Source organism: Pezoporus flaviventris, unplaced genomic scaffold (assembly GCF_033815535.1).
Source record: "Pezoporus flaviventris isolate CSIRO_AGI_PZ_B2104156 unplaced genomic scaffold, CSIRO_AGI_Pfla_v1 ptg000023l, whole genome shotgun sequence".
In the NCBI taxonomy this organism is placed as follows: domain Eukaryota; kingdom Metazoa; phylum Chordata; class Aves; order Psittaciformes; family Psittacidae; genus Pezoporus; species Pezoporus flaviventris.
In genome coordinates this window covers 5,241,939-5,256,300 of record NW_026892571.1, presented here as the reverse complement: position 1 = coordinate 5,256,300, position 14,362 = coordinate 5,241,939, and the positions used below count along the sequence as shown (strand labels likewise).

General features: G+C 45.1%; 1 protein-coding gene and 1 long non-coding RNA gene across 2 annotated transcripts in view; one reads left to right on the top strand and one right to left on the bottom strand.

The window, feature by feature from the left end:
* Positions 1–14,362, bottom strand: part of LOC133270882 (uncharacterized) — a 131,785-nt gene that overhangs the window by 20,046 nt on the left and 97,377 nt on the right. The window lies entirely within an intron of this gene.
* DNAJC18 (DnaJ heat shock protein family (Hsp40) member C18) lies at positions 320–14,151 on the top strand. The gene is made up of 7 exons (XM_061456449.1): positions 320–464; positions 580–725; positions 1,899–2,084; positions 4,242–4,354; positions 6,560–6,669; positions 8,883–9,055; positions 13,125–14,151. The coding sequence occupies exons 1-7, from the start codon at positions 427–429 to the stop codon at positions 13,247–13,249; spliced, it is 891 nt and encodes a 296-aa protein (XP_061312433.1). The 5' UTR covers positions 320–426; the 3' UTR covers positions 13,250–14,151.

The following is a 14,362-nucleotide window of genomic DNA, read 5'->3' as shown; positions in this document are numbered from 1 at the left end:
GCAGCTGGAAGGAGCCACAGGACAAGCCCACTGTGGGTTTCCAACCAAAGCTTGGCCAGGAGGCACTGGGGCGCTCCCGTGGGCTCCTTCCAGCCTCAACGCAACAGCTTATGATCATCTACCACAGCCCTGCCAAGGCAGGAAGGCGGCGTTAGCACTGATGCAGGGACAACATTCCCTATGGCCGCTGTCCCTGCGCTGAGCTCTCCCCGGACACACGGCAGCACACAGGCCCGGACCCCCCCCCGCCCGCCATGCCGCCGGTACCCCCGGTCCTGCAGCCCCCACTGCGCCTCCCCTACCCAGAGGCCCCCGCGCGGCCGCCGCCTCCGCGCACAACATGGCGGCGCGGGCGGGCCGGGCCGCCGGGCTGTGAGGGAGGGACGGAGGGGCGGGCGGGCTGCCCCGGGGCCCGCCGCGGCCACCATGACCTACACGGCGGAGCAGCTGGACGGCGTGCGGCGGTGAGGGGGCCGGGGCGGCGGCGGGAGAGCAGCGGGGGACGAGCATGGGGGGGGGGTTGCGGCTGCGGCGGGTCTGTGGGGAGAGGCCGTGAGGTAACCCTGTGTGCGCTTCCAGGATAAAGCGGTGTCGGAACTACTATGAAATCCTGGGGGTGGAGAAGGATGCCAGCGAGGAGGACCTGAAGAGAGCGTACCGCAAACTGGCCCTCAAATTCCACCCTGACAAGAACCGTGCCCCCGGAGCAACGGAGGCGTTCAAAGGTGAGGGCAGGCGGGCCCTGGTCCTGCAGCCGCAGAGCAAGGAGATGAGGGCAGGCCCCCCAGACGTACCCTTGTGCACCTTATATAAAGGCATCATGCAGGCCCACATAGCTTGGTGGTGTCACGGACAGATCTGCCCATCTCCACAAAACCCTGCTGCTGCTCGGCAAGGTTTGCCTTTTAATCCTCAAAATAGAGATTTCTGTTGGAAGCAAATGAAAACATATCCCGAATTTCATTCTTAGATACTGCTAAAGGCGCAGAACAATGCTTGGAAATAGTAGTGGCCGTGCAGGAGAGTGTGGTGTTGTGTAATCAATACCCACTCTGTGTCATAAATAAACCCTTTATATATACACATACATATATACATGCAAGCATTTGAAGTTGGAGTCCGGTGTTCTGTGTCTGGTCTTTTCAGTAACCTCGCAATCTAAACCTGTGTAGACAGCAGCGATGCTATGACAATGTTACAGCATCTAAACTGACATCATGTGCTCTCTGGGAGCTGTGTTGCAGCTGTCTGCACCAGCACTGCAAGGCAGCAGGAAGAAAGTAAGATATCCATTCATAGACTGTTAGAAGGAGTTTCTGAAGGGCTTTTCTTTGTGTTTCTGTGCTAGGGTTGTATTTCTCTATGAACTTGTTTACAGCCATGTTCTGTCAAAGGTCAAGGAAGATGATGAACCGAAGAGGTTGGGATGTTTTGATGTGAAGTGTGACATAGATCTGCCATACACCTTCACTGGAGACAAAAACTTGGAATAGGGTTCTGCATTTTAATTAGCCTCTGGAGTTATTAACTCTGTATTATATGGAAGCGCACTTCTCGATCAGTGCTTAGTTTGATCTGATAGCATGTTACCTCCTCACTCAGGCTCTTGGCTGAAGTGGATTCTCTCACCTCAGTTTTACAAACACTTCAGCTCTCTCCGTACACTTTAACACTCTTGTGTTTCTCCTGATATCAGGGATAGCAGAAAATAAATCCCATCACTGGTAACATCAGTGTTGTAGCACTTTTTTTTACTCTTTTAAAAGTAACTCAATCTTTGGTCAAGCACAAATTTCCCGTGCCCATGTGGGCTTTATTGCTACTCTGCTTATAGAAGTCTGACATCTGAAATACTGCGTGATACAGCTGTGTAACACTTCTTTTCATTCCCTCTCCAGCAATAGGAAATGCTTTTGCAGTTCTGAGCAACCCTGAGAAAAGATTACGATACGATGAATTCGGAAGTGACCAGGAGCATGTCAGCACGTGCCAGCCCAGGCACTACAATTACTACACAGAATTCGAAGCAGACATTACACCAGAAGAAATATTCAATGTGTTTTTTGGTGGGCACTTTCCTACAGGTCAGTATCTGCAGTGTTTTTGACATGCAATGAACTGACACTAGGCCATAAAGGAAGTTCAGCTGCTCTCAGTACATCTGAAAAGGGAAAAAAAACTTTTTGGATATGCTCTTTTCTTCCTTCCTAGGTGTTTGTGCCTGGAAAAGCTCCTTTAATGTACAGTTTAAACTTAAGATTTTAGCAGCTCTGTTTCCCACAAAGTGTTGTCAAAACCCAGGGTTGTTGTGCAGGAATTCTAGCGCAGAGAGCTGCCAACACAGTAAAGGCTGTTGCTGCTGGGGCAAGTCCCAAACCTCCTAGCCTCTCTTGAAATTTGTCAGTACATTAGGGGTAAGAACACTAGTCTGGCAAGAGGTTAGTTAGGCTGTGTAATTCTTCGCTAGGCAGCATTTTAATACCAGCTGTAGCTGTAGACCCTTCTTTTTGTTGTTGCTTTTATTCCCTCCATTGTCAAAAGCCAGCAATAGTATGGGAGGTAAAATAAAGCGTGACTGGGAAAGGATCAGAGGTATCTTTGCTAATGGTGCAATACTCAAGACAACTTTCTGTGTTCCAGTGTGCATGGCAGCAGCTCCTGGTGTGGTGGTCTCAGCACCCCTTTAACTAGGAAAACACAGGAGTTCATCTGGCTTGCAGCAGCTTGTATACTGTAAAGAAATGAAAACCTCTTAGCTGAGAAAGTGATGCCTGCCAGGAAAGGCTGTTACTGGATATGCAGGATCCAGTAGCTGAAGAGTAGATCCATACCTGTAGTAGCTCCGTGCATGTCTCAGTCCAGCCTCAGCTTTTGTATTTGTACTACAAATACAAAAGTACTGGAAAATCAGTGGAATACAGGTTTGGATTAAAGTAAATCTGAAAGGTGTGCTGAGCTCAGGGTCTTCCTGGCAGCAAAGTGCTTTAGCACTCTTGTCAGTTTGCTCACCTTTTAGACTTAAGACGTTACAATGGTTAGAGGCTACAGGCTGAACTTACAAAAAATAAATGCGCATGAAAGGAAAGAAACTGCTGACAGGAATTCTTTGAGAAATGTAGAATTTGGGAAAATGTTTTCTAGGCTCCCTGCAGAAGCCATTCTTCCCCTCCCACACTTGCTTCTGTTTTTTCACAGCTTGGTAGAATACTGTCTGAGCAGGGTTGCATGAGAGAAACAAACTTTTGGTCAAGAAAGACACATTCTTTCTAACACCCCTCCCCGCGGTTGTGTCTCTGTTGGAGCACTGCCTGCAAACGTGCCAGGCCCCTTGGACAAACCTTGGAACAAGCAAGGAAACAGATGTTTTGACACAATAGCAAAAGTCACTTCCGACTGGTTTCTTGCAGAATTCTTGGGGAAATGAAGAGAAAGGACAGTATAAGAGCATAAAATAATGTAACCTCTTTCCCAGGGCTTAAAAATAGATTTGCATTTCTGTTGTTATGGTAAGGTCATGAATTTCCATTCTCTAATACAAAAACATTCTGAAATGCAAAAGGGGAGAGCACAGCCATTATTAAGATATTCATATGGTGATAAAATCAAATTCAAGCTTCAAATCGAAACAGCAGATGCAATTCTTTCCTCATTTTAGAATTCTTATAAATAAATTAACTGCATTCAGTGTGCAAGAAAGGAAATCCTGAATTGTTCTCCTTTGTTACTCAAAAGGCTATTTTTTAAATCTCTTTCCTTAATATAAAATCATTAAGTGAAACTATTAATAGCTTGAAAGAATAATAAGTAGAAAAGAGCATAGAAGACCGTACTGAGTAATTATGGAAAGCCATAATTCATGCCCTGAGCCTGGTGAAGCAAATCACTTTTCCTGCTTACAGCCTGGGGATGCAACACAAGCTACAGACTTGCAAGTGGATATGACCAACCCAGTATTAAAATATGAGATAGAGTAACAAAAAGTGTGGCATGTTTCTGCAGTTTGATTTAAATTAACATGGACTTGGGGCAAACTTTGCAATTTCTCTGGTACACTTTTTGGAGCAACATATTTCTTTCGACATTTAGATCCAAGGTGTGTTTGTGCTTTTTAATCTAAGGTCTCACAGCTCTAATGTAGGCTGGGTAGTATAAGCCTGGATAATCAACTAGAAACTGAGAAGTAGGGCTGAGTACCAGCAACTGAGTAAACATCATGGCTCTCTCTTGGTTTCTGTTAACAGGAAATATCCACATGTTCTCAAATGTAGCCAGAGACACACACTATTATCCACAGAGGCACCGGAATGAAAGAGCATGGACACAGGAGCAAGAGGAGGAGGAAACTAGGCCACAGGTAGCCAGGAGGAGGGATCTCTTGGGTTTAAGTACTTCACCATGGTAGAGGGGTCAACTTACACATCTGAAGCCAGGACGGACCTTCCCATTCCTAAACACTCAGTGTTTGTCTTCCAGCACTGCAGCCAAAATGGATGTTTTCAACAATAACTAGATGGTCTTTAATTCATCACTACTTTAAAAATACATTGAATTGATAGGATTACAGGCCCTGGGATTTCTGTCACTGGTGTTTTGCTGGTGATTGCTTTCTGCAGGCTCTAATGGTTTGGTAATCCAGCAATAATTAGTCCAGATGTGGATAGCTAATGCACACAGAAGTACTGGCTTGTCCTCACTGCATATTTAATTCTTCAGTAAATTAGCTCACAACTTCTGTGCAGGTGCTGCACAGGCTTCGTCCAGCACAGGGCAAGATGAGTCTGGGATACACAGATTGTTTTGTGTTGGAAGAGACCTTAAAGCTCATCCAGCTCCAACCCCTGCCACGGGCAGGGACACCTTCCACTGGAGCAGCTTGCTCCAAGCCGCTGTGTCCAGCCTGGCCTTGAACACTGCCAGGGATGGGGCAGCCACAGCTTCTCTGGGCACCCTGTGCCAGCGCCTCAGCACCCTCACAGGGAAGAGCTTCTGCCTAAGAGCTCATCTCAGTCTCCCCTCTGGCAGGTTAAAGCCATTCCTCTTGTCCTGTCCCTACAGGCCCTTGTCCAAAGCCCCTCTCCAGGTTTCCTGCAGCCCCTTTAGGCACTGGAGCTGCTCTAAGGTCTCCCCTTCAGGAGCCTTCTCTTGTCCAGGCTGCCCCAGCCCAGCTCTCTCAGCCTGGCTCCAGAGCAGAGCTGCTCCAGCCCTCGCAGCATCTCCATGGCCTCCTTTGGACTCTCTCCAACAGCTCCACATCCCTCTTGTGCTGTTGCCCCAGAGCTGGATCAGGACTGCAGGGGGGGTCTCCCCAGAATGCAGCAGAGGGGCAGGATCCCCTCCCTCGACTGCGGCTCACCCTATGGGGGTGCAGCCCAGCACACTGGGGGGGTTCTGGGCTCAAGCGCACACTGAAGCCCGGTCATGGGGAGCTTCTCATTGACCAAGACCCCCAAGTCCTTCTCCTCAGGGCTGCTCCATCCAGTTACCCCCAGCCTCTGTTCGTGCTGGGAATTGCCCCGACCCATGTGCAGGGTCATGTTTACATGGTTCCACCTCTGCAGCCTGCCCAGGTCCCTCTGGATCCTGTCCCTTACCTCCAACGTGTGACTGCACCACACAGCTTGGTGTTGGCAAACTTCAGGCTGCTCAATCCCACTGCCCAGAAAGGACAATCTCAGGACTGACCGCTGGGGCACACCATTCATCACTGTTCTCCACTGCCTCCCAGTGAAACACATAGGGTGTCATTTGTTGCTGGCACACATACACACATGCCACCTGCCTTGCAGACATCTTCCTCCAGAGTCAGCCTTTAAACTAATGAGATCATTCCCCAAGGAAGATTAATTTTTCCCTGTGAGTCTCTTATTGTCAGGCTCTGAAAAATCAGCCCTGATAGAGCCCAAGGACAGCTCCACTAGGGCAAAGGAGTCCACGTACTGCAATGTCAGGTATCTTTGTTGCTATCTCAGGGCAGAGAGCAAAGCCTAAATAGGTGCATGTTATATTTTGCTCCTGATAAGAAAAGGCATTTTAGAAGTTAAGAGCAGAAATAAACGTCTCTTTTTTTTCTCTTTGGTATTTTTTACCACTCTATGTTCAAAATTCATTCAGACAAAACCCCAAGCGCATCCTGACTGAAGTTACACCACATACAGTCTCTTAACCCTTCACTTTTCACCCATGTTATCCATGAAACTGAAATGGGGATTTTTAGAATGCATGTAGCAAACTTCAGAAGATGCCCAGTGGGAATTGCAGGGTGTTCCTTTAGTTTGGATTGTGTTTGGTTACTGTGCTGTGGGCATCTGTGACCTTCTGAAGGGAGCTGTGGATGAAAGACAGGTCATGAAAATATAATTGAAAGCAAATGGCTCGAAAGAGTTTGCTGAGATTCTTAATAAAGGTTATTTTGAAATTAATATGTCATCTCTCAATTCAAAAGCACTTCCTCTTTAGTTTACACTGTTGGTCTGTGATAGATAGCCTGGTTTCTGTGGACAGATGCATCCTTTCCCATCTCTATCTCTTCTTAACTGCTAATTATTGTTGTTGTTTTCAGAATTCATATTCTGCGTTTATTCAGTTGATGCCAGTTTTCATCATCATAATTGTGTCAGTTATAACTCAGCTGATGGCCACAAACCCACCCTACAGCTTGTTCTACAAATCGTAAGTCATTCCAAACCACGTTGTTCTGCTTTTCAGTCTTTGAGATTAAGTGAAGTTGGACTTGAGAGCAAAATGCATGTTAGTGCTGTGTTCTTTCTAGAAAGCACTATCAATTTGTAAATATGGGAACACCAACCATCCCTATGAACAAGTTCTCTTAAGCATTATAGCTGTGAAGTTAGTTCTGGTGAGCTTTATTAACACTGTGTGCTGAAGAAACAGGCGCTGAGCCAGAAAGCTTTCTCAACTGGCCTGAAATGGTTTTGCACAGCGATGCAGTGTCAGGAAGGTGGGTGTAGCTCAGGTACAGTGCTGCTCAGCTGTCATCTGCCTAGCCCCAGGGGTCTGTGGGACCACCACTGGAGTTCCTATGGAGAGCAGTAACAAAATGAAGCATAAATCCAAATGTGTTCTGGAGCTTGAATTCCATGGGAAGAATTGTCAAGCTCCACAAATCATTAAAGCCTTGTAATGGCCAGGTTTAACATCTGTAAGGAAGCAGGTCCCTGGAGTTGCAGAGGCCAAGCTGAACTAGTCAGCTCTGGAAGCAGGCGGACACCACCAGACTGCTGGAATCTGAGGGAGGCAGAGGAAAAAACTTGCTCTTCTCAGCATCCAGTGTTGGGAAGAGGGGAGGAAGCTCTCTGATGAGACAGAGCTCACTTCAGTCACCTTCACCAGCTCTTGCTGCCACAGAAGTAGGGATCCTGTGGGTTTTGGAGAACCTGCTGCACACAGCAGTAGCAGAGTGCTCCAAACACACCCCTTGCTGCCTTCTAGTAGAACTGCTTGGGTTTAGGCCCGTATTACCTGCACTGTCATAGTAGCCCAACACCCTTTATCGTTGTTTACCACAAGATGTCAGTGTGTAGACCCAGTGTGAGAATAGGAGGGTGGTTGTTTTCTGGCTCGTTTGGGTTTGGGTTTTTTTCAGCGAATGTTTTTGCTATCTGGCAGTGCCATGTGAACCCTCCCACAGTGTCCCTGAGCAGCTAATCTCTCCTGCTTTCCTTCCCAACCTCCCCTTTGCCTGTTGATTTGAGATAGCCAGGCCTGAGCCTGGCACACACTTACCCTGCTTCTCTAAATCATATCCTTGAAAAATCTAACAGCCTAAAAACTGAAAGAAATCAGTTTTATATATATATATATATATATATATATATAAATATATATATATGTTATTTATATACATATAAAGAGAGCATACACCTCCGAGACATGGTGAGAGGGAAGGAGTCCAGGAAATGGAAGGGGTGAACTGAGTTCCATCAAGTAGAGAAACCTAACAGCCTAAAAACTGAAAGAAATTGGGTTTTATATATATAATATATGTATGTTATTTATATATATATATAAAGAGAGCATACACCTCTGAGACATAGTGAGAGGGAAGGAGTCCAGGAAGTGGAAGGAGTGAACTGAGTTCCATCAAGTAGAGTGTAACCTTTGTGTTTTGGCTGCCTGCCTCTTTCTCTGGGCAGTGATTTGAAAGAATGCCTGGGTATCTTTGCTTAAATAAGGAAGTTCAGGGTACAAGAATGCTTTAATCCAGTGGCTGTGTCAGAGTGGGAAATTCTACCCACTTTGGGATATTCCATGCCCCACTTTGCTTAATGATGATTATAAAACCCTATAAAAACCCAGCTACATTCTCCCCTGCTAATTTTTATTTCTACTAAGGGATCCAGAAATTGAGAAGATCCAGATCCAGTTGTATTGTGCCCTGAGCAGTTCAAGAGCTACATGTCTTTCTGTAATCTCTACATTTGCTACCAATTCCCATGGATTTCTGGACCTGGCTTGACAGAAATTATCAGCAAACAGAGGAAAGTGTGTGGAGCTGCTGTTCACAGATAAAATTTGCTCTGATGTTTTGGAAGTGTCTTGACTGAGCTGTTGAGAACACACACTGTGTGTGCAAAGAACAGTGTCAGCTCACAGTCACTTCTTTGTAGAGATCACCAAACACTGGATATTTCCCTGTGGTTTTAGCAGGGGTGGGGGTGAATGCTGGTTGTAGTGTACAATTTGCTGCGCCTGAAACTTGTAATTTCCTTATGGGATGGCTGAGGGAGCTGTAGTGCTGCAGAAAATAACTGTAAAGAAGCTGTTGTGAGCACTGTCCTCTGGAAATGCTGATATGGAGAAACACCTCCTGATTTCTTTATATTTAAACTGCTATCCCCCCTCTTTTCTCCATTTTTCCATAGGTCCATAGGCCATGTGATTAGTAGAGAAACCGAGAACTTGCAGGTGCCTTACTACGTTGATAAAAACTTCGAGAGGAATTATCAAGGAGCAGAACTTCAAGAGCTAGAGAAAACCGTTGAAAAAGATTACATAGACTACATTCAGACCAGCTGCTGGAAGGAGAAACAGCAAAGTAAGTTCCTTTTGTTATAGGTGTGTGCCTGCGACCCCTGGGTAGTTGGGGGATGGCTGTGCTTCACCAGGCACTGCTGGGTTTAGCCTCAGTTTCCGATGCTTGTAACATCTCTGCACTGGTATTTGTCACATCTGCTATTGCTATTCTTGAGAGTCTGTCAGAACTCATTTTAGGTGATTTGGAGAGACAAGTGGAAAGTAGATCTCACCCTTTGAGATATTTTTTTCCACTCAGATTTTATGCTTCAATAACTCTTAGTGATGATGTTTTAAACATACAATCATCCACATTTATCTTGCTCTAACATTGTGAGGGCTAGAAAAGACCTTGAGACATCACCTATTCCACATTTCCTTTGCTGGAGCAGAATCGTTTTTGCTTCTGTTGGCTCCACAAGACAATTAACTTTTTCTTCAACACTTCCCTAGGTGAGAGCCCACAGCCTATTCAAGTGCCTATGGTTATCCTGCAGTGGCCTGTGTTACTGGTATCAGTTTTCAGAGAGCATGTTTTCATGCTTATTTTGTGTGCTTATTTGCATTTTCTATCTTTAGATGACTTTGAGATCATGTTTTTCTCCATAGTCAAGATTGTCTTTTAAAAACAAGAATTGAATGCTGAAAGGGGAGCACAGAATGTGAGCATTCAGAATAATTCTTGCTGCCAAAGATTCCCTTGTTTCTTTCCCTTCCATATGAAGACAGGCTGAGAAAGTTGGGGCTGTTCAGCCTGGAGAAGAGAAGGCTGCGTGGAGACCTCAGAGCAGCCTTCCAGTATCTGAAGGGGGGCTATAAGGATGCTGGGGAGGGACTTTTCATTAGGGACTGCAGTGACAGGACAAGGGGTAACGGGTTAAAAATGAAACAGGGGAAGTTTAGATTGGCTATAAGAAGTTCTTTAAGGGTGGTGAGGCACTGGAATGGGTTGCCCCGGGAAGTTGTGAATGCTCCATCCCCTGAACACCCTTGGCGGTGTTCAAGGCCAGGGTGGACAGAGCCTTGGGTGACATGGTTTAGTGTGAGGTGTCCCTGCCCATGGCAGGGGGGTTGGAACGAGATGATTTTAAGGTCCTTTCCAACCCGAACTATTCTATGATTCTATGATCCTAAGTCGATTGGGGATGTATATTTTATTTAACCTCATACTGTATTACTTGTTAACTACTACTGATCTAGTTCATTGAGCAAATCCCTGCTCCTTTTGGAACTGTACAAAACAGCACAAATCAAATACAAGGACTAGCTGAAGTTGGGATGTTGTAACTGATGAACCCATCACACTAACTAGCAATGTGCATAAAGGAAGCTGTAAGAAGCTGTTTCTGTGTAAATGTTCAGTAGTAGCAGGTGAGCTGCTTCAACACACTAGTAGGGTTTTCTAATTTGCTCCATGTAAAGCAGTTCTTGGCACACCACTAAGTCTCTTTGCACTTGTTTATAGTTTCTTCACCCATTGCATCATTATGGAAGTGTATGCTTTGTCTAAGCAAGCCTTGTTGTGCTGCAGGGAACAGTCCGTGCTTCTGACTCCAAACTATTCCCAGGTTTTTTATGGGGAGAGTTGTTTTGTTTTCGTCCAGAGACTGGTTTATTTTACATGAAAGTTACCCATCTTGACTTTCAAGAGTAGATGTAGGCTCTGAAGTTAAAAAGATCCTAATATAAGACTGTAAAAACCCCAAACAATCTCTTAGTTTTTGGTGTGCTCGACTTGTGATTTTGAGCATCTGTAGCTGGCAGTAGCAGTGCTCTAGGTATATATGGCTGTTTGTAACTGTAGGCTTTGCGTGTAGGCTTGCTATAGAGAGGGAATAGATTTCTTGCAGAAAATCCTTTTAATTTACCTTATGCAACTGAAAGTTGCCAGATTGTCTCTTTCACGTAGACCAAGCTGAGGAATGCTGTGCCCCAAAACAGGCAACAGGGTTTGCAAGTCTAAAAGAGCCTAAGTCAGAGAGGGTGGGGTGACTCAGCACTGAATGCTAAGACAGGGCTGCAAACCAGTGCTCCTCTGGAGCAATTTACACTTCGAGGCTTTATTAGTCACAGATCTGCAGATGTATTTACAGCATCCACAATTGCAGTAGCCCCAGGACACCACTATAGTTGGAAAAAGAACTAAACCATTTTCAGAGTGACTGTCATTTAGGCCAGCTAGCAGGTAACGAGCGCAGCTGAGGCTCTGCTAACTTTAGTACAGCCAAGTGTGTAAAAATAAACCCTGAGTAAACTGTGAGTACATGATGGACTGCTGGGGAGGAGTTTTCTGAGATGGTGAGACAGTTCTTAGTCAACTGTTGCTTCATAACTTGGGTCTGTTAATTCTTGTTTAAGTGTTTAACTTCACATGGGCTGCTCTCTTTTTGTCAGTTGAATGTCTATTAATAGTACATTTGTTTGTTTCTTTTACTGAAGCTGCATTTCTCTTTAGCACCAGCAGAATGAACACAGATTAGTTATACAGGAACAGTTTGATTCTTAAAGTCCTTGACTTTATGACTGGAAAAGCATGACCTAGTGTCCGGCAACCTTAATGAAAACTGCAAAAGTAACTGAAGCACCAGTGTCTTGTTCAGCTGGTCACTTCTATACTGCTGCAGTAGACTGCTCCTCCCTTCACAGCAGAATAGTGTGTAAAAGCTATGTATGCTGTGGGGTTTGGTCCTCTGAAATCCCTAATAGAGTACAAACAGCACATCCCAGGTTTTACAGATTGTTCAGCTGTGCTAGCACATTTGTAATGTAAGACTGCAAAGAGCTCCGAGCTGTAGAAAATCAGAGGCAACTGCAAACAGCAAGAATAAGGGCATGTGGCTTCCTTTAAAAAGTTCAAAGAAACAGATCTGTGTAGGAGATAGAAAAACACGAGAAACAGATGTGCCAGAGTGAATGCTGTCAGAAATGCAGCCATTTGCAGTGAATAACTCTGCCCAATAAGGTCCCTGGAGTTCACTGCAGAGCTCCAGGGACGCTGCATTAGGAGACAATTACCCGAGTCTGGCTTTACTGAAGGCTTGTCAAGGTTATGTGCCCAGCAGTACTTGAATGGCATTTTGAGTTATATAACCTGAAAATTGATTCCCGATCTACAATGAAATGGTTGTGCCTGTCAGTTTGTAAAGCTTCTCGATAAATAGGTGGAGGCTTAAATGGCTTTAAATTTCGGTGGGACAGGGACAGAGGACTTAAGGAGTGAAAGGACCTATTGAATAATTTTGTTAAATGAGGGACTTGAAGGTGTATAAAAGCTCTGAAAAGTTGAGTGTCATCAGGTACCCAGTGCTTAGGGAAATTCTGACCTTTTCAGCAACAAATTACTGCAGTTCTCTTAGGTGTGTCTAGTGCTGGATCTAAAGGATTCTTCAGGGAGAAAGCTATATTAGGATTTCCTTAGCTAATCAGCAAAAGAAATTCTCTGAATTGTTGAGGGGGGGAAATAACTGAAACAAGGAGACTATTGCAGCTTCATGTTACTTTTGAGAAGAAGAAAAAGAAATGTGCAAAGTACCTTTGAGATTGTGTTGTTAATGAAAGGGCACACTGGCCTTTCCTGGTCATTCCTGTGGAATGACCCTCCTCTGCATCCCTAAGAATTAGTGTGGGATGAGAGCTGATTCCAAAGTAAGTGACAGTATTGCCTAAGACAGGTGCTGTGTAGCCCCTTTTATGCCATTAGTTTAACAATATACAGATATCTTAAAGCAATCACCTATGCTTTAGATCATTAACATGATTTAAAATCTTAACTGACTTCCAAGCTATACTTTTATAGTGTGTGTTTTCTTCATAGATTAACAATCAGTCTTGGGTTTTGTTTGGTTATTGTCCTGCTAGTGCACTGTTTAGAGAGGATTGGGTTTGCAAACACTTAGGAAAATACTCTTGTCTTCATTAAGTAGCTTGGTTAAACTCCATGGTGTCTCTTTAGAGCATGTTAACATGCCCAGTCTCACTGAAACAAAGTGAATTAAAAAGACCCCCCACGAGCCACAGGGATAACAAAGCACAGAGAAGCAGTTACTGAAAGCAGGCTCATCCTGATATGTATCTTCTTTTTCATCTTTCAGAGTCTGATTTGTCAAATTTGGCCAAGCTGTACAGAGACGAGCGGTTAAAGCAGAAAGCAGAATCCCTGAAACTTGAGCACTGTGAGAAGCTCTCCAGTCTGATTGGAATGCACAAAGGGGGCTGACCAGGACGCACACGTTCTGTAGTTTTAATTTATTGCTGTTTTAACTTATGGTTTTATTTTCCTTTGTATAAAAAGGGAAGGAGTCTATTGTAAAAAGTGTGGATATTTGAGTCCTTCTGCATAGAGTGCAGAGAGGGGCCAACACAAGCTGCGGAGCTGGTGTTTGCTGTAATATATACTGTACACTATATTGGTTCCAAGGACCAGTGGCACTTTGTAAATGAATCCCCTGGGAAACGCTATTATTAGTTTGGAGCCCTTCCTCGTCAGTAGTTTGTCTGCCATCCAGACAGTGTGTGCTTCCCAGGAGGGCAGACAAATGTCTTTGCTTTCTGTGTTTGACATGGACCTGCAGCTCACTGATCACAGGAACAGCGTGCTCTCACAGACCAACGCATGGCCCTGCTGCTGCAGTGGGCTCTCATGAGAATGTAGATGGAAGGCGGCGTGTTCCCTGTTGGGTTTCCTGTTCAGTGTGATGTGCAGTGCTTCCTTCACAAGAGACAGGAACCTGCTTCAGGTGAGCACCCGAGCACACTCCCTGCTCCTGGAGGGACTTCACACCGGGCTTGTTGGACTGGAGGGCTGTGCCTGTGCTGCTACGTGGTGAGACGGCACCAAGATCCCAACAGCAACATCAAACCAGAAGATGAATTGCACCAATTCCAGCAGCTGTCGAGCTGCAGAGAAAGGACAGCCCTATTTATTTTCTCAGATGTTTCCAGTGGCATATTTTCAGGCTGGCTGTTTAATTCTCATTTTTACCTGCAAACTCTTCTCCAGCTGTTACAGGGGTCCTGCTTTTTCTGGTACAGGTTTGATGTAGCATATTTTTACTCTGTTGAGCAGTTATGAATGTTTCACTGTAGATATTAGTATTGCAAAGAAAAAAGATCCATGTAGCAGTGTCCTGTTTTTTTCTTGATCCTTTGTTACAAAACCAGGCATTTGAAGGCAGGCTGAGGGTGGGTTGTACCTGTAAGAACAGAGGTCAGTGTTACTCCAGTTGAGCATCACCTGAGTCAGTTTCTCTGGTGGGTTGCCATGAGTGCATGCCACCCATGGACTGAGCTGTTCTCACAAAGGATGTCTCCGAGCAGGACAGCAGAGGTG